The 22879-nt window shown below is 45.6% G+C and overlaps 1 protein-coding gene across 9 annotated transcripts in view; it reads right to left on the bottom strand.

The window, feature by feature from the left end:
* Positions 1 to 293: 293 nt before the first annotated feature.
* Positions 294 to 22879, bottom strand: part of chd9 (chromodomain helicase DNA binding protein 9) — a 77118-nt gene continuing 54532 nt past the window's right edge. For 6 of the 9 annotated variants that reach the window (XM_088295325.1, XM_088295331.1, XM_088295326.1 and 3 more), the window contains 27 exons: positions 21387 to 21563; positions 20212 to 20355; positions 18214 to 18469; positions 17920 to 18130; positions 17524 to 17719; positions 16858 to 17055; positions 15752 to 15937; positions 15555 to 15665; positions 14671 to 14870; positions 14340 to 14539; positions 14101 to 14260; positions 11546 to 11635; positions 10875 to 10978; positions 10507 to 10624; positions 10361 to 10418; positions 9749 to 9797; positions 9373 to 9640; positions 8896 to 9101; positions 6910 to 7764; positions 6584 to 6753; positions 6283 to 6507; positions 4916 to 5105; positions 4694 to 4833; positions 3818 to 4039; positions 3584 to 3733; positions 3219 to 3323; positions 294 to 2970 (listed from right to left, as the gene is read on the bottom strand). In XM_088295325.1, the coding sequence (XP_088151451.1) occupies positions 2116 to 2970; positions 3219 to 3323; positions 3584 to 3733; positions 3818 to 4039; positions 4694 to 4833; positions 4916 to 5105; positions 6283 to 6507; positions 6584 to 6753; positions 6910 to 7764; positions 8896 to 9101; positions 9373 to 9640; positions 9749 to 9797; positions 10361 to 10418; positions 10507 to 10624; positions 10875 to 10978; positions 11546 to 11635; positions 14101 to 14260; positions 14340 to 14539; positions 14671 to 14870; positions 15555 to 15665; positions 15752 to 15937; positions 16858 to 17055; positions 17524 to 17719; positions 17920 to 18130; positions 18214 to 18469; positions 20212 to 20355; positions 21387 to 21563 (5844 nt within the window). In that variant the 3' untranslated portion in view covers positions 294 to 2115. The remainder of the gene's footprint in view (positions 2971 to 3218; positions 3324 to 3583; positions 3734 to 3817; positions 4040 to 4693; positions 4834 to 4915; positions 5106 to 6282; positions 6508 to 6583; positions 6754 to 6909; positions 7765 to 8895; positions 9102 to 9372; positions 9641 to 9748; positions 9798 to 10360; positions 10419 to 10506; positions 10625 to 10874; positions 10979 to 11545; positions 11636 to 14100; positions 14261 to 14339; positions 14540 to 14670; positions 14871 to 15554; positions 15666 to 15751; positions 15938 to 16857; positions 17056 to 17523; positions 17720 to 17919; positions 18131 to 18213; positions 18470 to 20211; positions 20356 to 21386; positions 21564 to 22879) is intronic. The other 3 variants (XM_088295328.1, XM_088295329.1, XM_088295330.1) reach the window with 3 other exon arrangements.

Raw genomic sequence — 22879 nt, 5'->3', positions numbered from 1 at the left:
AAAACTGCCATTACTGCATCACGCCCAAGAAAACCGGGAAATTAATTTTCATCGTCAGCCAAGTCATCCAAGCAATAATTTTGAAGAAGATGACAGGCAGAAAACGCTTTCAGCCGTCAACAAGTCAGTAATACATTTTATCTGCAAAATTATAGATTTCAAAGGATCAAATAGCCACACGAGAGCAGTTTTCCCCCAATCTGATTAAAATATTACATAAAACGTACAATAATAAAATATACAAGATAAAAAAATAAATTATGAACAGGGCTCATACAAATTGACACCTGATGGATAGTCAGAAGAATATGTTTAATAAAAATAATTAAACCTCAGTTTCCTCTATAGAACTTCATAGAAAGTAATCCAATAAATTACAAATGACTCCTGTTTTTGTGTTTTTAAGACACAATCCCCCCTCCCCCCTCCATTTTTCTCCTCCTTTCGACTACATGAAATTAGTTTGACTATACAGAGCGCGAAATAGAATAATTCTTTTGAAAAATAAGACAAAAACTGACCATGGTGACACCTAGATGTCGTGAAAGCTTGAAATAAAATTTAAAAAAAAAAGAAAAAAAGCTTGTCCCAGTGATGACATGAATGATACCTTCCTGTACAGCAGTAGTGTGTGCGCGCGTGTTTGTGTGTGTAAGATTGTACCATAATAGTCACATATGTATAAGGGCACTACAATAGAAAATAAAAAACGGGTATAGTGTGTAAATCACTGCAAGCGTTTCAGTCTGGTGTGTTCACTGACCATGGGAGAACAGAGTGACGGCCACAATCAAGAGTGTTGATGCACTAACAGTCCACAAGAGGTCGGAAAAGGTACTTCGGCTTTGTTAGAATTCCAGTGTTGGCGCCCCCACCCCAAAAAAAATATAAAAAATAAAATCAAGAGGGTTGAAAAGCAGAGGTACAAGATAAGGGCACTTCTAAGTCTAAGCAGAAACTCAAAAAACAAGCAAAAAAAAAAACTAGCTTGAGTAGCAAGATTGTTCGAGCCCTTGCCCGAGCTAGCTGGCATGCTAGCATGCCATCGAGAGGTGGCTCTGCCGTGTCGAACAACAATCAAGATCCAATTTCTTTGTGCTTGTGCCATCGGAGAGTGGTCGACGGGGGCTGGGGAACAAGAAGTAGAGGTGCTGCCGATCAGGAAGCTCTTGGAAGAAAATGAAGATTAGATTTTGGCACAGCAGAAGCGCAGGAAGGCTTTATGCGATGGGGCGGGTAAATTTCCACTGGAAATAATGAGGCAAACGAGCTCGATTATTCCCCTCGCTTGACGCACGGTCAATCACAGGGTGGAACTGGACAAGCGTTGACATTCATATTCACACCGATGGACAATTTAGAGTCTTCAATAAACCTGAATTTCACGTTTTTGGGATGCAGGAGGAATCCGGAGGAACCAGGGAAGCGAGCACGAGGAGAACATGCAAACTCCGTACAGGGAAGGCCTCTTGGGACCTCTGAACTGGGAGGCGGACGGGGTAAAACACGAGTCCACGGTGCGCTGACAAAAAAGTACAATGACATAATTGAATGAATGACAGGACCAAGTGTAAAGCCTTTTTTTGGAACGTGACGGAATCTACAGCTTGAGTGACATTCGTTAGCTGCCCGAGTTATTGCTCACATCCGCATGATCAGCAAAGCAAGCGTGTCTTATTTACAACAAAACCCCGCCATCAAAATATATTAATAGTACAGCTCGATGCATTTTTTTTAATAATAATAAAATTAAATCCTGACTTCATAATAATTACAATAATGCCTTTTCTTCTCCTTTTTTTTGTTTGAGACAGTGCAAGGTGACGCTTCCACTCAAGTCCGACATGCAAAATGTCTGGAAACAAGACGCTACCTTGCCCACAAACGTTGAAATTTGATTTCATTTTTTTTGTTAGTTTTTTTTTTAGTTTTTTTTGTTTGTTGACATTTTTGTTTTATTACACAACAATTTGGTTAGTTATTTACACGTAAAGAAATTATAAGTGCTGGGAGGAGGGTGATAGGTGTCGGTACGTGGGCGGGGGGATCCACACATACATGTGAATATATGAATACATTTGGAAGGGGCCCGTACATAAATAAATGAATATTCCATCAGTCTTTGCTGGAGTCCGAGTCGTCTGAGGAAGAAGAAGAGCTCCCGGACTCGGATGAAGACGACTCGGCTTTCCCGCTGTTGTCTTTGGGCTCTCCCGACTCTTCCTCGTCGTCATCATCATCGTCGTCATCTTCCAAAGTTTCCGCTTTGACGGCGGGCGCTTGAGGAGGAGGAGGCGGCGTAGGAGGAGTAGGAGCAAGTGGCGTGTGGTCAGGCTGCGCGTTGGGCACGGGGAGGTTAAGGCCTGGAGTGAGAAGCATCCCTGGGTAAAGCATGCTGGACAGCAACAAGGGGTTGAGAGGGAGGGGAGGGCTGGAGGTGGACGAGGCACTTTGGGAGGAAGCGGCGGCGTCTGCCACTTTTGTCCGTTCCCCGCTGGGGGCGCTGGGCTCTACCGAGGCGCCGCCACTGCCGGGTCCCATCTCCTTGTCCTCAGAGCCTCCGCCGGCCGCACCTCCTCCCCCTCCTTCCTGATTCTTCCCGAGCAAGCCGCTCACACCCAGCAGGTTGGGTAGCCCCGCCATGCCTGAGAGCATCATGGGAAACATGGCGGCCAGGTTACTCGCTGCCAGGTTTCCGGCGTCCGAGGGGGGCAGGCCCATGAGGCCGGCGGTGAGCTGCAGATTCTGCTGGAAGGCTTGGAGGCCGCTCAGGTCCATGCCCGCTAGGAGCCCGTTGGCCAGCAGGGGGTTGAGGCCCAGAGAGGAGGACGCTGCCGTAGCGTTAGGCGTCATGGCCGCCGTCGCCGCCTTAACGAGAGGATTCTTTGGACGCCGCCCTCGCCGGCTCACCTCCTCAGGAACGATGGGACCCGTCAGGATCCTGTCAAACATGCTCGCTGGGAGGTAACCCTGAAAGAGAAAAAGTACTCCTGTAATTTCCAGTGCACAGTACACTCACTTATATCATAATTTTACCTCCCATGACCCAAAATCAACTTCTAAAAGCATTTTCCGTCCTGTACTTAAGTTGTGTATATCCGTATCACTTTGAGCCTGAATCCAAAAGAGCTTCAATGGCAGAAGGCAAGAAATCACGGGCCATACTTTACCCACCCCGGATATACATGAGAATACAAACAACTTTTTCTCAGACTCACCGACTGCTTGACGACATCGGCCCATTCAGGCGGGACGCCATACTCTGGGTTCTCCTGAAGGAAGCGGCACAGATCCTTGAGAGGAGGCGCGAAAGCTCCACCGACCTTGAGGCCAAAAATACAACAAATGAAATGAGGATGCTCGGAACATGCAGTTCCTTTAGAAATGACATGGAAACCTATTTCTAAAATACAACAATTGTGGTAAGATTAAATTTCCATTGTTGTACACTTTTTATACTGAATAAAAACACAATTCTAGTTCTACTGCTGCAATACTAAACACTATTGCAGGATTATGGTATTGGATTTCTCTTTCCAATATTGTGTTTCATTGTATATTTGCTGTATGAAGTTCCATCCACCTTGCGGGCGTTCCTCCTGTTGATGATCTGCACTCGCTCCTCGCCCGTCAGGCTGTTGACGTCAATCTTGTTGGGGTTCCTGCAGCGGTGCCTCTTCTGCTTGGGTCGCCCGTCCTGGACGTGGAACTGCAGAGGCATCTTGTTCACACCCTGATCACCAAGACAAACGTGTCAGAACATGAGACAACAACATAAAGTGTATCAAGAGCGTGTCCAGTGCGGCGGATAACTCACGGGGATGAAGGCGCCCGTGTCGGCCACAAAGCCCGGGTGCTCCTTCAGCCACTGGTCCAGATCTTTCCTTCTGGGTGCGTCGTCCCCAGCCAGCCGTGTGCCGTCTTTGAGGTTGATGACCGGGACCCTGCTCTCCACGTCCTCTGGTCCCGAGGTCTGGTGGTTGTACCCTGGCGTTTGAGTCATGCCTACTTGGCCGATGCCACCCCACCCAGGAGCCGCCTGGAAAACATGTGAGATTTTATCTCAATCCTGATGACCCTGAAAAACACTGAATGCTCCCTTCACGCAGCACTGCCCTCTGGTGGTCATCCCAGTTTTCATGCAGTGGAGTTACATTTGTACTGTCATTTTCATTTCGCGTCATGTACTGCAGTGGTCCTCAACCACCGGGCCGTGGATCGGTACCGTGCCTGCGGGGGTCTCCGGTGCTCGGGCGGGACCGTTTATTGTAATTTCTACAAAATAGCCTAGTTTTTGTGTTGCTCGTTCAAGTATTATAATTGTTCAGTGGTGTCTGTTGCATCACCGTAGTGACCATATTAAGGTACATAAGAATATATTGTGGATTTGCATTTGTTGTCACATTTTATTAGTCATCCAAAAACACCCGTGGCCCAGAGGTTGCCAGTTTGGAAAAGTTATAGATTTGTATGCACTGGTCATTGTTGGAAAAAAGGTTAAGGACCACTGATGTACTGTACATACAGTAAAGAATATAATTTTTGGATGCCGAGTTTAATTTGGAAGTTTGCTTACATAAATAGAAATCAATTTGGGTTATTTTCAGTAATAAAAAAAATATTCTTTTAATTACAATTCGAAATATAATAGTATTCCTAAATAATATTTGGTCCTTGTGGTGCAGCCGTTAACCTGATCAGGGACTTGAGTCCTGTTCATGAAGAGCAGATCCATGCCCTCCACGTTCTTCCTCCTCCCTCGTCTCCGCTTGACCACCGGCTGGCTGTCCAGGATCCCGTTCACACTCATCGTGCCAGCAAGACCTGAAGGCACTGAAGCACCGAGAAATAAATGTCTGCACCGAGCTTTGCAGCCATTTTGTGGTGGTGATCAGGAGAAGCTTTTTATTGCTACCGTTCTGGAAGCTGCACTGCGGCTTGGTGATGTCGGCCAGGCCCGTGTCAGAGGCGCTCTGCAGGTCGTGGAGCCGGGCCAGATACTGCTGCTGTTGATGCTGCTGGGCTTGGGGTGCGTCCTCAGAGTCCAAGGCTCTCTTCAGAGGTAGCCCCTGTTTCTGGAAGGTCAACTTGAGACCTCCCTCCTGCTGCACAGAGCCACACGTTTGGGTTAGTGGACGAATCATACGGGGAAATGTGGGAGAGCCATCAATTGGTTAGATCCAAAGGGATTATTTGATAGCGCCAATGCAACATGTCTTTTAAAAACACAAGTAAATACAGCGGAACCTCAATGTCTGATCAACACTGGCATTGTACAATATGGACCAAGAAGTCAGACAAATAAGTTCCTGCGAGACTTGAGTAAATCCTGTGAGACTTTTAGCTGTGATCATCTCAAGGAGCGCAACGGTTTGTTTTGTGCTTTTTGTGGAAATGGCAAAATGGGAGAAATGTTAAAATTATCTTTACTAACAATGCCTAAATACAGCAAAAGGTTTATGATGCCAATGTTTGACCTTGAAATTGATTTATATCATGTTGCACTTCTTTTTGATCCTATTCTTTTTTATTTTTGTATTTTTTTTAAATCAGATCGTGTAAGATTTGTCAAACAGATGCTCTGCATTTTTTTTCTTTTTGACAACTTTTTATTCTTTTTTTTAGAGAAGTTAACCCATTTCCCTTTACAACTCTTGTTTTTTTTAAAGTCCACTGTTTTTTTCTACTTCGTAAACATTGTTATTCATTTTTTGAGAATTATTTATTTATTTTTTTACTTTGACCATTTTCAGTTATTTTTGTATGTTTTGTTTTGAGGGGGGGTTGACAATTCTAACCAGAAAAAAAATATGTCAGATTTTTTTGGGGACACTTTTCACAACACCATTTTCACAATTCCCCAAAAACCTTAAATTTTTATCTTAAATGTTTTTGTACACGTTTGAGGTTCCACTGTAAGTGCTTGTTTTAATTGCGTGTTAGTGCAACTGCGACACCTGACACACTGAAGACAGTGCCAAGTAGGCAGAATTAATCGGACTGTAATTGGAAGCCAAAAGAAGAGAAATCCAAATGTTATGAGCGCTAAGGAGATGGTGAACCTTTAACGTTGGCGTAATGTTATCCTTTGGGCCTAGTTCAGAATAAGCGCGTAGGAAAAAGAGAGGAAGGGCTGTTATTACATTGCTCCCGCTGCGAGAAGAACTAAGCACGCCTCCGAAAGAAAGACAGAGTGGGAAAATCAGAGCGACATGCCCAACGTGACGGCCGAGGGGGGAGGGATTGGGGGAGACGAGGCGAGGACGGGAGAAATCAACATACATCGTTCAGCTTGACTGAGAACTCCTTGCTTTCTGCAACATGCTCGGTCACCTTAGACCCCTGTGGCGAGGCCGAGGGGTCCTCGCACAGGCTGCCGTCCAAGAGCTTGGTGGTGTAGAAGGACGCAACGGGGCCGCCGGGCTCGTAGACGCGCCGTGTGGCCGGCCACTTGCCCTTCAGCACCGCCTGGCATATGCTGTCCAGACGGTTGATGATAACTCTGTCCTGAATTTGTACAACGCAACGTTATCAGACACTGAATGGCGCCGCATGTCAGTCAATAAGCGCGAGGGCGACTCACCTTCGGCCAGTGGGAGGCAGCCAGTATGTAGCCTCCTGCCTGGAACGGATGCGACGCGCTGTTGGCGACACCATTCTGCGTCGCGTGGGCGTCTTGCGCATCGCGGTGCACGGCGGCTAACGACGCCACGCTGTCCTCGTCGAAGCCCTTCACGTTAGGAGCTGCAGGCACTGGAAACATCAAACACCATGTTAGAAGCTTTTTCTCTAACAGGACCTTGGCACTGCCTGATGCTTGGGCAGTTTTATAAATGCCACGACAATCATTTGGCTACAGCAAGTCTCCACTACACATTTTATTGTTACTACACTGTCTTGATTTCTCACCTTTCTTCTTCCCATCCTCTCCTGCGCTGTCACTGTCATCCGAAGAAGAGGTGGATGACGACGATGAAGAGCCAGACGAGCAGGAAGACGAAGACGACGACGAGCTGGACCCCGAGTGGGACGAGGAAGAAGAGGACGACGAGGAAGATGAGGAGGAGCGTGACGAAGAGCTGGACGATGAGCCGTCCGAGTCGGTCCCTGAGGCTCGCCTCTCCCTGCGGCCCCTCTTGCTGGCCTTCTTGGGCTTCCTCTCAGAGGAGTTGGGTGTGAGGGGCTTTGTCCTTGCTGCCACCATCTGCCCCTCGCTGTCTGGTTTGTCCTCCGCAAGTCCTGCGGGGGTCTCCGGTGCTCGGGCGGGACTCCAGCTCTCCTTGGTTTTCTCCCTGATTTCCTCCCCTTCTGAAGGGGGCTGCACTTTCGGGATAACCCCGCCGGTCTCCAAGTCCCTCGCGGCAGGGGGTGGAACTGCCAAAGCAGAGGCCGATGCCTGATACTGAGGTTGCAGGAGCGGCGTGAAGCCAAGCGACTGCTGCTGCTGCGGCAGTATGGCCTTCGTCTGGCTGTAGCTGCGCTGAGCTGCCATGAAGCCCAAATCGGGGTCTCTGAGGATGTGATAATCCGTGCGGCTGACACCATGCTTGGCAGCGCCAATGAGCAGGTCCCGGTCGTGGGTGCCGACCTCCCACCATGCGGGTAAGTCGGAGCTGATCTGGCACAGCGGCAGGCGCTCGTACAGCAACGAATGGCGAAGGACTTGCTCCCTCACCTGGCGCAGCAGTTCCACCCGGTATAAGGTGCGCGACGCCCGTTCTTCCGTTATGGGCTGGATGTTGAGGGACGGGTCCACCGCAGAGTCTGAGGGAAAAAAACGACAGGAAGATCGTGAGCAAGTTGGGAAATCATGTGAAATCCAAAGACCTCTGTTTGTTTGTCCTGTGAGGACAAAAAAAGGACAAAGGATGAATGAAACAAGGAAAGCGTTTCAAGGAGCAGACGCCCTCACTCAACAGGCCAACCCGACTGAGTCCAGCTCCAGACTTCACTCACAAGGCCACGCCCTCTTGGGGACACACCTCAACGCGTGAATAAAACTGTGTATGAGAGATTTTTGGCTTGATTACACTTAAAGAGGAAAAAGAAAATGTCAGGAAATTAACTGGTTGAGTAAGATGGTATTTGTTTTATTGAAAAAAATTTTTTTAATTGATTTGCCATTCAAGCTTACATTGGTGCAAGAAATTATTGTTTTATTTTTGTGTAGCATTGTATGGCACACAAAATATTACTTGTGAAAGGATTATTTTCAAAGGGAACATATTGTTCAAAATGCTTTCAGAGAGATTGGGTCTTTCGAGTCCCAGTTCATCAATTAACCAAGATATTCAGCAAGCAAGAGCATTTTTGTCTGAAAATGCATCTCAAAGTGGGTTGTGGGGCCAATTAACATAACTCTAACCTAAATAACTCCAAGATTATTTCTGCTCATGACTTGGCAGCTAAGCATGGTGAAGATCACCTTTTTTAGGCGACGGCCACACCCCACTAAAGGGAAGCACTATTGTGTCAAACTCAAAAGGCAAGCAGAGCTGGAGTGTTTGCAAGGATTATCATATGCTGACAGCTTCATCAACATTCATTTAGATTTAGCGGCACACACAGCACTCAAATGTTCGCTGGCATTGTAGACGTGGGTGGCCTGTATTTGTGTCTGGCGACGTCTCGTCTCACCTATCTTGGCCACATACAAATCTAGGCTACACTAATTGACAAAGAATAATTTGGAAGCTTGATGATGAAGTGCTGCCTTCAACAGTAAAAATATAGATGATACTTTTTTCATTTATAGGGGTCCACCTTTCTCTTCGGACTGGGCTGTGAGAGTAAGTAGCGGCTTGCCTATTTGCAACACCCAAGCTGTTTCCGCAGTCGCCACGGTGACAGACAACGTACATTGCATGGTACAGCTAAGTGTATGCATCCACTAACCTCCTTCTTTGGGTGGCAGGCGGCAAACCCGTCTGCACATGGCGGCGAAGGCGCACAAGTACTTCTGCAGGCTTTCGTCCGTCTTCTTGTGCAGCCGGGCCATCGCCCGAAATTTTGTCCAGTCAAAGCGGCCCATCGTAGGGTTGAAGACCACGCCGAAAGTGGAGACCACCCGGTAGAAGTCAGCCTCTTCCCGCCTGGTCCATCTATTGACAATGGAAATGAAAATGTATTTATGATTCTGAAGCAAAAGATGACAAAGCTCACCGTAACTTCAGAATGTTTTCGGTGAACAGTTTATACCATTTTTTTACATTTTTGTTTGGTACTGTGCCGTGACATTTTTTTCCCAATGTATAATGTGTCTTGGCTCAATAAAGGTTACAAAACAATTAATTAATGTAATAAATACTGCTTTCATGTTGAATCATTTACTTCACTCCGAAAAAATAATATCATAATTTCAGACAACCCCACCTTTGTTGACGTTCAATCTTGGCGGCCATCTTGGGGTTAAGCGGATCACTGAGAACCGCTGGTGGCAGCAGCAACGCCGCTGATGGTGGCGGTGGGCCGAGTGGCACCGACATCATGACGGGCAGCTGAGCCTGCGATTGCACCTGGTGGATTTGCAGGATCTGCCGGCTCTTGGTGTAGCGCTGCGAGGCCGTGATCAGACGTCTCAGCCGGGCAGTGAGCGAGGAGGACGAGGGCCAGTAAGCGCTCGCTACTCCAGAAACAGTGTCTGGGGGGGGCACAGGGGTTTGGCGAAAGGCGTTTCTGCTAATTAATGTCTGTAGAATTTCCGAGACATGCTGACAACATGCAGGATTTATGCATGACTAATACTCACCTCCGGCGTTGTCAGTGACAACCAAGTCTCCGGGGGAGGAGGCGTCATCCTATGGGGAAATTGGTGCTTTATTTTAAAGGACATCACATTTTAAAGGGGTCATCTTATGGAAAATTGACTTTTTATCATTTGGATACAAATTGTTTGCCTTATACTTAAAATGTGAAATTGCATGAGTGATTCACAACCACTGCAGATCCATTCCTCCATCGATTAGCTGAACAATTTATCCTCCAATTTTACTTCACCAGTCCCAAAATTATGATTCAATTTCTACAAATAATGTACATTTATTTATCTATCAATGATAGCAACAAATGACAAGCAGAACAAATAAATGGCAGAAGGCACCATTTAATATTGCATCCACCTGTTGGCATTCATACAACAGAACACGGTGGACCCCCACAACTCGCTGACAATAGAGACTGGGCCCAATTACGAAATGTGAAAATCTGTGAATAAGTAAATAATGACCTACTTCGAATGAGTAGTGAGAGCAGACGTAACCGCTATGTCAGTGCTGAGAGTGAATGCGTTCATCTCTGCCAGTCAGATTATTGATCGGCCTTTTCAAAAGGAGACAAGGTTGGCCTTTGGCCTTATGTTTACCTCCATGTCATCCTTCAGCAGGGCTGGAGCCGGCTTGTACTCTGGATCGTCCACATCCCTGCGGACATTCCCACAAAATGTGTAACTTTCAATATATTCTTTAATGAGAAACGCTCCGCGTGTTTTCTGGATTGCTTGCTACGCACCCGTCCATGAAATCATTGCTTCTCTGTTCAGCAGCGATGGCCTTGTCGTCCGGTCGGCCAACGCGCTCTAGGAAGCACAGCGCAGGGTCTGCTCGGATGGTGTTGTACTTCTCATAACCTGGAATAAAACAAAATACAAAAAAACATTTACTGCACAGTTCTGAAGTTTGTGGTTTGGATCATGTGTGGCATTTGCTCTCTGTGAGTGTGGGTTTTCTCTGCACTCAGGCTTTCTCCCTTATTCCAAAAAATGCACATTATATATATATTTTCCATCAGTGTGAATGCGGGTTTCTTGAACTGTATGCATCCTGCTATTGTCTGGAGGTCTGTCTTAAAGTCAGCTGGGATAAATGGTACAAACTCACCGTGCTTGTAGACCCCCAGTAGCAGACACTTGTCAGAGACAGTATCCCACCACAAGGCCGGCAGTTCCGAGTGGTCCGGCTCTGGCACCCAGATCTTGATCTCACTGGAGGACGAGTGATTGAGTAAGACATAAATTGCAAAATTATGTCTATCGTTGTACCTCCTTTGCATGTTTCCCCAACACGGCAATGACAATTCCGCCCTCCTACCTAGAGCGAGCTTGATTACCCTTGCAGTTAGTTGGAATGCAGTTATAAATACTTCCAGCAGGTGGAGCTCAATAGTTGCCTTAAATATTTGGCTCGTGAACCGTCAACAGGTTGATGATTTTTACATTCAAAAGGACCATCACACTTTTCTGTTGCATGGAAATATTTGTTTGTATTCATTTTATTTATTTATTTATGTGAAGAATATAATGCAGATGTTACTGATAGTGTGATATATTTTGTTAACAAAGCCCAACAACAGACACGTGTTAAAGCATGAACGAAATTAATAAAATGTGACACAAAGATTGCAATTTTCAGAGCAGTTTGCAGCTGGGAAATTAGTCATCTACTGCTGCTGTGCAATTCGTCTGAGCCAATTAAATATTTATAACAATCAATTTCTCAGCTTTGTTTTTTTAAAAGTCTCCAGAAGAAGTGGATGTCAACGGAGCACTCACCTAGCGTCCACGTTGTTCAGAACGTTCTGGGCCTCGTCGCCTATTACCTCTTGCTTCAAGTAGTACAGCATTCTGACCCGGAGCAGCACTCTGCGCACAGAAAAGCTGCCGCTTAGAAAAGAAAAATCCCTGACCACGCACTACCGCGTGAGGGAGCGGTGCACATAAACACACACACACACATGCCGTCTGGTTGAACACCAAATGAAACAATGCATTGTCATTTTTTTTTTTTACGATGGGTCACGAGGTGGCGGAAAAGTAAGGGATAAGCTGTCACCGTTGTTGAAAAACAAGCAAACCCACAATAAGAACAACAAATTAGTAGACAATGTCGTACAGGAACAGGAAGTCAGACACAGACACACACGCACACCCACCCACACACACACACACCGTCGCGAACAGAGAGAGGAAAGCAGACAGACACACTAAGGAAGATATGTCGGTCCTGCCTATTAGGCAGTTCGAATAGAAAACTTGAGACTAAAGCAATCATAGAGGAACAGAGGGCCAGCACCAAAGCCATATATATTTTATACTGTACATTTTTAGCACAACCTCTTTCCTGGGGAAAAAAATGCAGAGTGATATGTAGGCTACGCCCGCCCACCCTCGACACTCCTGTGTGACTGAAGCAGCTGCTGCTACGCTCCATCGCACCTGTCATCACTCTCCTTTCAGGTTCCATGCAAGTGCGTGCAGTGTGACTCACACACACACACACACCTGCGCACACGCAGGCACACGCATGCACAGGCAAAAAATGTGCACGCTGTCACTCGCTCGTTACGCAGCGAGCCAGCTGAGTTGCGTGACACAGCCGACTGGCATGCGAGGAATCCCTCTCGGCTCTGTTCCGAGGCACCAAGCCCAGCCAGAAGCAACACGAGCGGGAAGAGATGTCGCAAGTGACAACATGAGTGCTTAAGCGTGACATGTCACCCCTGCTTTTGGGTTCTATTGAATGGCAGGGAGCGTCCTGCAGAGGGGGAAACATCGTGGTCAGCAAACCCCGCGAGGCGCGTGTTGGACAATGGCTGGATTCAGCACGGTCGGACGAGGAAACAAAGGGGAAGTTTCGATGGAAAACGCAGCACTGTTTCAACACAGGCGGCCATCATCTATTTGGCTTTTGTCTCAGTGGCACCCACCCCACTTTCTCCCTCTGTCTGCGAGTAAGGGTGATCCATGGCGACCATTAGCCCGGCCTGAAGTCTCATTAAGATTTCCATCAGTCAACCGCTCGCTGCGTCTGATAATAAATCAGCAGAGTGTCGGCTCCAGTGCGTCTTTTAGTGGCTCGTCATTACCCAAGCAAAGAGCAGAGTGCATTCTACTTGCATTTGACTACATTTCCTTCATTGACAATATGGAAGATTGTTAATTTGTTACTAAACACATTTTTTTAGACTTGTGGTTAGCAAATCTGCCTCACACTTCAGTTTGAATATTAAATTTGCATGTTGTTTCTGTAGTTGTACGCGTTTTCTTTGGGTACCCAGTCATCCGCCCACGTTCCAAAAACATGCATGTCAAGTTCATTGAATACTATAAACTGTTCATACGTGTGCATGTCACAGCAACCATTCTTGCTCGTCTTTAGTGGTTGCTGTGCCCTGCCATTAGTCGGGAATACCCCGCCCTCTTGTCGAAAGACAGATGGGATAAGATGCAACCAACTTATGATGCTCTATAGAAAACTGATGGATTATTTACTAAGAGCTCAGTTACTAATCGACTGCTCCAAGACTCGACTAATCGAGTGCTTCAAGATGCGCAAAATGAAAATCTTCAGGACGCGAAAAATCGACTGGGTCAAGACGTGACAAATGGACTGCTTCAAACCTGATAAATCCAGTGCTTCAAGGCACGACTGAGAGCTTCATGACGCAGAGGATCAACCTCGTTAGAACATAACCAAGAGAGCGCGTCAAGATGCGACTAATCGACTGCTTCAAATGCAACTAATCCAGCACTTCAAATGCGACTAATTCAGCGCTGCGACTAATTCAGCGCTACGACTAATCCAACGCTCCGACTAATCCAACGCTCCGAGGTGCGTTCAATCGAATGCTTCAAGATACGACTACTTAACCGCTTCAAGACAAGACTACTGGACTGCTTAGAGACACGGATACTAAAGTGCTGCGAGGCGCAACTTCTCTACTGCACCACAACCCGATTAATCGCCTGTTTTAATTTGCGACTAATCGACTGCTTCAAGGTGCAACAAATTGACTGCTACAACACACAAGTAATCATCACCTTTTTGACTTAGCGACATATTGACTGCTTTGAGACCTGGCTAATCAACTGCTTTTAGAAATGACTAATTGAGCAGTTTAAGATCCAACTAATCAAGAGAATCTTTTACAATCAATTGCTCAATAACAGTAATAACATTTGATTCGTCAACTTTGAAGACATCTGGATGCATAAAAAATGAAAACTGAAGAAAGAAAAACCATACTTTTTGGCCCAGGTTGAGATATCAAGTACTGTCAGAAACCAATTGCATTATCCAATCAATACTGTTACCCGCGTGAACCTACTTGTTGCAGTGGTGCTTGAGGTGTTTCTTGTAGCCGTCATCCTGGAGCATATGCTCCGGGTTGTGCTTCCGCAACCACTCGGCCTTGTGGATGTCAAACGAGCTGGACTGGGTCTTCATCTTCTTGCCCTTGCGGCCCCGTGGAACGGGTGCAGACAGACCTGGCGGCGGCAGAGGAACGCAAGCTTTAAAGTCCATCTCTGTTCCTTTCGGTTCAAAGACATCAGCGAGTCCACATACCCAAGTGATTCTGCAGCTCCTTGGTGCGTCCGTCTTCCGCGGGTGCAATCAGGTCCCACATGAAGCCTTTGATTTTGTCGTCGCCACGGTAGTGCACCAGGCAGTAGGCCAGCAGTGCCCTGCAGATGGACTCCACATCCCAGTCGGTGAGCTGCTTCTTGAAACGACCGTGGTTGAGGATGTCCTTCCAGCGGCCCCACCTGGAAAACGATAAAAGGAAAACTCACGGTGAGGCCCCCAGAGACCCTGACCCTTATTGGAGAACGTAGGAAAAGCAAGACACCAAATATGTACGGTAGACGGCCAGCATCTTTAAAATTAATGTGCATACCCATATACAAGCAGGTTCTTCTCCACGCGGAAGCATTCTGTGCGTCCGTAGCTGTTGGGCCGCTCATGGGTTCGCCTGACTTTGGGCTTGGTATCGTCACTGTCGCTGTCGCCCTCGGACAGCTCTGCTAATTCATCCTTGGTGGAGCTGAAGGGCCTCGTCTGCTTCCTGACCCGAGGGGTGTCGATAACCAGGCTGTTCTGTAGGCGTGACAAGACCACTGAGTTTGGTTTTCAACGGTGCAGCTTGGAACAGTAAAGCCGTGCAATGGAAGAGATCAGGGACAGTAACATAGCACTGCCAAATTCCAATTTAATGCCTGTATGCATTTTTGGGATTGTGTGCCTTTTTCCATGTACATGACAAGCAAATAATATATCTGGCTGTGTTGATACTAATGCAGCACAAAACAACCCACATGCACATCCGCCCAACTTGCACATATGCTGCATAAAGAACATCGGTATTGACAACACTCAGGTTTGGAATTTTCAGACTATTTGTTACTTCCGTTGTGGCTTCTGTCATTAGCACCTTGAGAGTTTTGTGGCACCAATTGTCAAAAGTTGTACTAATGCAATACAACATATGATTATATAGGCCAATTATTTTCATTTACAAGGTTTTCATTATTTTTAAAACTCCACTGACACACTGCTTTCAAAGTAAACCTCCACCATCCCTAAAAAATAGACCGGCCTGTTGAGCCAAAGGTCCTCTAGTCAACTATGGAAACGGAAACCACATGGAAAATCGGCCAAAGGTTCAAACAAAATTTCGGAAAAATATTTTTGGTGGAAACCCACATGCACTTTACAGAAACTCTGAACTATAAATTACCGAAATCAACGATTCCTTACTTGATATAATCTAACTTTACTTACTCTGCCATTGGCCATTTCCATATCGATGTCTGCCTTTTTCGCCCACTTGTCCCAGAAGTTGGGGTCATCCAGCGAGATGTCTGTCCGGTTCCCGGACGCTACAAAACTGGCCTGGAAGATGACATGAGACAATCTTAGCAATCATGTTTGGTATCTGCCCCTTCATTCATCTGAAATGTTTCGGCGCGCAGCGCCACCTTGGCGAAGGTGGACCCTCTGCCCTCTGACTCGATAGTGATGGTCTTGGTTCTGCGTTGGAGGATCTGGTCAATGTCCTCCTCGCAAAACTTGGCCCCCTCGTCCTCCTCGTCCATGATGGCGCCGTAGGCCCCGCGTCGTAGCAGATCTTCAATCTCCTTTTTGGACAACTGCTGCTGGACCGCCTGGGAGTACCAATTAAATCATTACATTGGGGGCAAAAGCCTCCAAGAGACAAGAAGGTAAAATGGTTGTTGGTGTTGCGTTGATTCTTGGTCATGGTAAAAATCTGCCTTCGTCCATTGAATAGTGTGTTGTCTGATTTTTGTTTAATAACCTTCACATGCCACACAGCTAGGGGGCAGTGTTACTTGGGGTTGGGGAAAGAGGAAGTGCGTCTGAATGCTGGGGGATATGAAGGTGGGTTGCAAATAAAGGGAGGTTACAAGTTGTCAACACTTTGGGAGTCTTCTTTCAAGCTAACAGGTGTGTGTGTGTGGGGGGGGTGTGCGTGTGTGTGTGTAATTCTGTACTACATAGAAATCATCTTCAACCATTTGTGATTCATTTCGAAACAAATCCTTTACTTTAAGGCGAAGCGTTGGAGGAAACTTGTTCTTTACGTTGGACCCGAACAGCGACCGTCAGAGAAAGTCTTATTATCTCGGGATCCTCTTGACCATTCACTGCTAGTGAGCAGCAATGGCTTTGAGTGGAGCCTTTTTTTTCTTTTTCAAAACCCCTCAACGGCTGCAGGTATTGCTTGAAATGTATTACACTGACTCACTTAAGAGTTTGTAGATGTGAATTGAAAATTTCATGCCAAGGTCAAGAAAAAAATATTTAGATCCATTGACTGGATAAATAGAGTGAGGCATCCATCCCCGTATTGCAAGAGTAAGTAGGGAAGTAAGTAAGTGACGGGACAGGCTAAAAAATAAATAAATAAATAAAATCAAATATAATTTTAAAAAATAATCAATCAAATAAAACAGTCAGAACAAAACTACCTTTTGGCCTTGACTGGGTAAGTCAAATGACTACAGATGAATAAATTTTCATTTGTCATTCAAAACAACAAAAAAACTAAAGTGTCATGACTCACCCCGCCTCCTCCAGTGCCTCCTGCTCCACCTCCTCCCAGGCTGTTGTCGCGGCCGCTCATGCTCTGCAATACGGCTTTGTCCAAACCCAGTTTGAGGCTGGCGCGGTCGAACATCTCTCGCTCGTACGAGTTCCTTGTGATCAGGCGGTACACCTTCACCGCCTTGTTCTGACCAATCCGGTGGCAGCGTGCCTGCGCCTATGCAAATACAGGAGTGCAACAAGTCGGATCATGGAGTATGTCGGATCATTTAAAAACGTGCAAGTGTATTATTATCACTGCAATAAAGTCATATTTTAAGAATAAAAGGCAGGCAATAAAAGGTTTCTTTTGGAGAACATACAGTAGTCCTATTATTTAGAGAATAAATTACTTTCCCAATTATTATGCATCTGATAGAAAAATCAAAAATCAATAGAATATTGTTTGGATGTTTTTGAATAAACCTTACTGTTAATCACAAAGAAGTTCCAAGACAGTTTATAGATCATGAAGAATTGAACGTTGACGTTACACAACATTTGAATTTGTCTGTCACGGTTCATGAATTGAAAATTATGCTGAATGTGATTTGCATAAACTATTTCAATAAATGGAAAAATATATCGTTAGCAATTGCAATTTGATTTGACATCATGTGTTTTCACAGGTGCACGTAAGCGCTACCTGGAGGTCGTTCTGTGGGTTCCAGTCCGAGTCGAAGATGATGCAGGTGTCCGCCGCTGTCAGGTTGATTCCTAGGCCACCAGCTCGTGTGCACAGTAGGAAAACGAAGCGGTCTGAGTCGGGCTTGCTGAAGCGGTCGATGGCCGCCTGTCGCAGGTTTCCGCGAACGCGACCGTCTATCCGCTCGTATAAGTACCTGTGAGCAAAAACAGTGGGCGATGTTAAATGGGACATGTTATGAAAAACTGATGCTCATACAAAAAAAGCTTGTGGGAAATTAAACAACTAAATAAGAGGAAAGCTGTAACATTTGAATGTGACAGAACCACCTCAAGTAGTCAAGGCATCCAGAATGAGCGTCACATTTTACCCCGGGACCTTGACACTAATACGTACCTTCTCTGAATGAGGTAGTCTTCCAAGATGTCTAGGCAGCGCACCATTTGCGAGAAGATGAGCACCTTGTGCCCGCCGGCTTTCATCTTGGGCAGCAGTTTGTCAATGAGAACCAGCTTCCCGGCAGACTGCACCATGGCTTGCAAGTGAAAGTCCAAGGCCGCCGGGCTGTAAACCTCCCTGAAATCCTCCAGGATCTTCTCTTCTGCCCCTGAAAACCACACAGATGTCATTAGCTGCATGACCAACACATTGTCCAACTTCTAAAGTCTCACTTTAGGGATCCAGTCTAACCTTTGATGAGGTAGGGGTGGTTGCAGCACTTCCGCAATTCCATCATGGTGTTGACCAAGTTGGGCATGTTGGCCTGGCCTGCTCCTTTGGCCAGGAAGGAAAAGTTCTTCTCCAGAATGGCGCGATAGTATTTTTTCTGAATGTTGGTGAGCTCCACCTCGATGATGGTTTCCTCCTTGGGCGCCAGTTTCTTCTCCACATCCTCCTTCAAGCGCCGCAGCATCATCGGCTTAAGGATGCCCTGCAGTTTCTGCACCTGTTGGCCACCCAAAAACAATGACAACTTTTGAGACATTATATTTAAGGACTCAATACTTGGACACAGAAAAACATGTAGACTAGCACGGATGTGGTTTATATTTAGGTTCAAACAGTATGCATAAGTCCTGTAAATATTGTCTTTGGATCTGATGTTGTTCATTTCCCCAGGAGTTTTAGTCGACAACGCGCCAACCTTCATGGGAAAAATGCGCCAAAAAGTAACTGACGCCATAACAAACCAACATGTGCTCAAACCCGGGAAAATGTGACATTAGCAAGGGGAACCTATGCCCACTTTGATGTCAATTTCCGTCAACAGCAGGTGGCAGTGCTACATAAAATGTCAGCCTCCTTGAATGGATATAAACAGTATATAGAAAACACACTAAATTTGAATACAATAATCCAAACAATTATAAAATCTAATGTTAGGGAAAAAAATACTTTATTAAAGCAGCAATAATGCGAATAATCGTTTGTCTATACGCATTTTAATGGGTGGCTATCAGTTTGGAGTGGATACTGCTTCTCGGCCCAAGTCGCACATTATATTATAATATAAATACACAAAAATAGGACCTATACCATTACATGTGCTTATACAGCATAACTAGTATATACTACTAATAAAATCAATTATGCTGGATCAACAGTCAACACAGCAGCTGCTTGACGTAAATTCAGATTTTTCTCATACATAATGTCTGCTCATCATATCTCAGCACCAGCGGTCAGATTAAAAGTAAAAAAAAAAAGAAAACAAAAAGGTATAACCGCCGTGTTAGCCTTTGTGTGTTATTGTGCAGGAGCAGAGTCTCGACTGCAAACAAAAAGCAGCACAGACGCTTGGAGGAAAGCAGGAAAACACACAGGAGCGAGAAATGTGCACTTCTGCTTCTGCTTCGAACAGAACAACATATGAGGCTTGTTTTTCCACTTTCCAAAGAACAGACACCATTTCAGACAAAAGCAAGCACGCACAGACATCATTGTCACAAACATGCAAACAAACAAGTCTTATGAAGTGATCAATGGGGTAACAAAAAAAGCCTTGCGGGCGCAGCCAACAAGAGACGGACGGAAACTCCCATACCAAAATCAATATTCAGTTAAGATTGTTAATTACTAATTTCACCAGTGCATTTTTTCCCGATGACTTGCTGCATGGTTATTTGTCTGTAAACAGCAACTTTAAGAAGGCCTCACAAGAAGCCGCTTCAAAGAAATTAAGTGGAAACTGACTAACAAGGGAAATAAAGGAAATTAATTCGGTCTGGGGTTAAACTGTCACCATCATGAAGCATTTATGAATGTTATAGTATTGAAATGCTTCACACAACTAATCAGTGGCGATTCTGAACATGTGAGTTCATTTCCCACACTTGGTGACAATCAGAATCGATATAGAAAAGGAGAGTGTTGCCGTCGCCTCAAGTTGCTGGAACAGCATGATGATGAAATTGAAGAGGAAGTTGGCCTTTCAGATTTGCAACAATCATTTGCCATTCTGCTTCCGATTGAGTCTTATTTGGGAAAATTCCGGGACTCTTACAAGAGAATGAATGTTTATAATCACATCATTAATTTCATTTGGAGTCACTGTATTGATACGCGGTCAAAGACTGAGTGACAAAAGCTCCGCATCCAGGTCTGCACGGGCTGACAATCAGATTGACATCGAAGTGGCCACCTCCGCCACGGAGACATTTCGACATTTCATTGTGATTCCGAGCTCACCTGCTCTTCAGTCTTGAGGTCTCCAAACTCCTGCATGAAGGTGTTTTCCGACGGGAAACGTGCCGGCTCCAGGAAGTGCAGCAGGCTGAACAGTTCCTCCACTGTGTTTTGAAGAGGAGTGCCCGTCAGGAGGACTTTGTGCTCCTGACAAAAACAGAAGCAAAGGCGTTGGAACCATTACACTTAATCACATGACATAAGACATGAACGACTTGGCCATATTGTATCGAGCAGCCTGAACGGCCCCTGTGGCAAGGGTGTCAGTGATTGGGTCATGTTATTGCTCTTAATGTTATCATTGTTGATTTGGTCATAGTATATTGAGCAGCCTGCACAGATGCACAAGTTTTGAAATAAATCGTGTGGGTAATCTGCGAAAGAGAGTCGGACAGCAGAGTTTTTGATGAATTCGTGATAAGGTCTGTTCATTCCGTTGTACCAGGAACGGACAACTTGCAGTCCAATTCATTTCTTTAAATAAGAATTCTTATAGCTGAGCAGTTGAAAGTTGCAATAATGTTCATAATGGCAAACTAGTGCACTAGATGGCAGACATTGCTCAGAATTGCATCCACCCCCCAAATGGTATTTGCGGCTGCTGGCTATGAAAGACAAGCTAAATTGCCACAACAACAGCGATATCAAAAGCAGACAAACAGCATTTTTGTGGGTCCCCCCCCACCCGAATTGTTGACAGTTTGTTGTTCGCACATGAAACTTTCCAAAATTTGTGCCCTGCAAAAACAAGCATATATTAATACGTTAGTAGTGTTAAAATGCATATGATGGTTTGTTGTGACAGACTTGTCATGTAGAGGAGACGCAAAGAGGATGAACTTTGCTGCACTCCACTGCACTTTGTTCGCACAGGTGACGTAACCAGCCCCCTTACTTTGGGGATTTTGAATGACGTGCAGGACAAACATGCGGTAGTAAAATCTTGGCTGGGAGTAGGAAAGTGGTTTGCTGTCCAGCAGTTTTGTGCCCTCTTTGAATGGGAAAAAAATTATGAAAGAGCACCCACAGGAGGAGAGGTGGAACCGCACAGTATGTGGTTATTTTTGGTTGGATTCAAAGATTTTGTACTTGAGGAGTGCATCCGAATCGACGTGACTTGTTCAACCGTAGTGTGTAGCTCATGAGGTGAAGAAAGTTACTATGGAAGTTAGGCCTACCAGGCTCATGAGCTTGAAGCCTTCCAGCAGCTTGCAGTTCTTGTTCTTGAGTCGGTGCGCCTCGTCAATGATGACACAGCGCCACTCGATGGCATTGAGCTCGGGGCAGCCCCCCAGGATCATCTCGAACGTGGTGATGACCGCCTGGAACTTGTAGGCGCCTCGCAACACGCGGCCCTTAACACAACAACAAAAGAACAGAGACAGGAGCAGTCAAACCTTTTTCGTTGAAAGCTAATTTGACACATTTCAATTCTATTTCGCCACAGGAGAGACTTAACCCCCCACCTATCCTCCTCCCACCCACAGGATTGCTTATTTGTCAGCACGTACGAGTAAGCATCGACTCACTCCGCCTCTGCTTTTGTTACCATCGCCTTGACAACGGGCCTCCGGAGGCCCACTCGATTATACATCAGCCTTCGCACAACAGACATGCCCGAGAGGCGCTGAAGGAGTGCTCCCACCCCCTTCGGAGGGTGCGCTGACATCACAGTGAGGTGGCGACTTTGCTCTGTATCTATTCTCCGAGATGCTAAGACATCACATGACTGACAATGTGGCAACTGAAATGCAGGACAAGTGCCAGTCTGAGGGGTGTCAGCATTATAATCTTTCTCCACTCTGGCCTGATCAAACAAAAATAAAATAAAATCCACACCTATGGACAATTCAATCTTCAATTAAACCAATATGTATGTTTTGAGAATGTGGGAGTGCTAGAGTACCTGGAGGAAATAACATACATGCACATGCGAACACCACGCACAAAGTCCTGAGATGTGAGCGCAAATCCGATCAACTGTGGGTGGGGGTTGATACATTTTCTCCCACACTCAGGTCAATTTCAGTGCTAACATCTTTGAAAGCTTGGCAGTTTTTGTGATAACTCAACCAGCAGTGGGTCAGACACTACCATTCACATTTCGTGTTCACACAATGTCGGGGGAGGGAATTCACTAGTCATCTCACTCCTTACAGTCACGGTTTTAAATCAAAACCAAAACGATCACCCAACATCAACTGGACAGCATACTAGCAAACAAAGTAACAACCAAAACCTGCTCATTATAGGGCGCCACGTCTATTTTGGAGAAGATTTGGGACTTTAAAGTGCGCCTTATTGTTGTGAATATACAGTATAAGTAGCAGATATTTTTATTTATTTACATTATACATATGATAAAATGCATAAAAAGTCCATTTGGTTACCATTTGCTTAAGGCAATACAGGTTTGTGTTTCAAGATTTTTTTAGTGTGTGTACCATTTCCCCCAAAAAATAAAAAAATAAATTAAGACTTCCTTCACACTTCTGATTTGCAAATATGTGTTAAAGCGCCACCTGTTGCTTTGTCATAGTGGAAATTAACCCGTATGTGAAGTGCTATGCTGACACTGCAGGAACAGGAATTGGAGGACAACTCAAAAGTCTGAGTCACTACAAAGATGATGAAGTTTGACACCATTAACCTGACTTTTCAAGGTTGTCAA

Source organism: Idiotropiscis lumnitzeri, chromosome 5 (genome assembly GCF_059441095.1).
Source record: "Idiotropiscis lumnitzeri isolate Australia: NSW breed Sydney's pygmy pipehorse chromosome 5, RoL_Ilum_1.0, whole genome shotgun sequence".
NCBI lineage: Eukaryota > Metazoa > Chordata > Actinopteri > Syngnathiformes > Syngnathidae > Idiotropiscis > Idiotropiscis lumnitzeri.
Note: the sequence above shows the minus strand (reverse complement) of the source record. Positions and strands in the feature narration are given on the sequence as shown.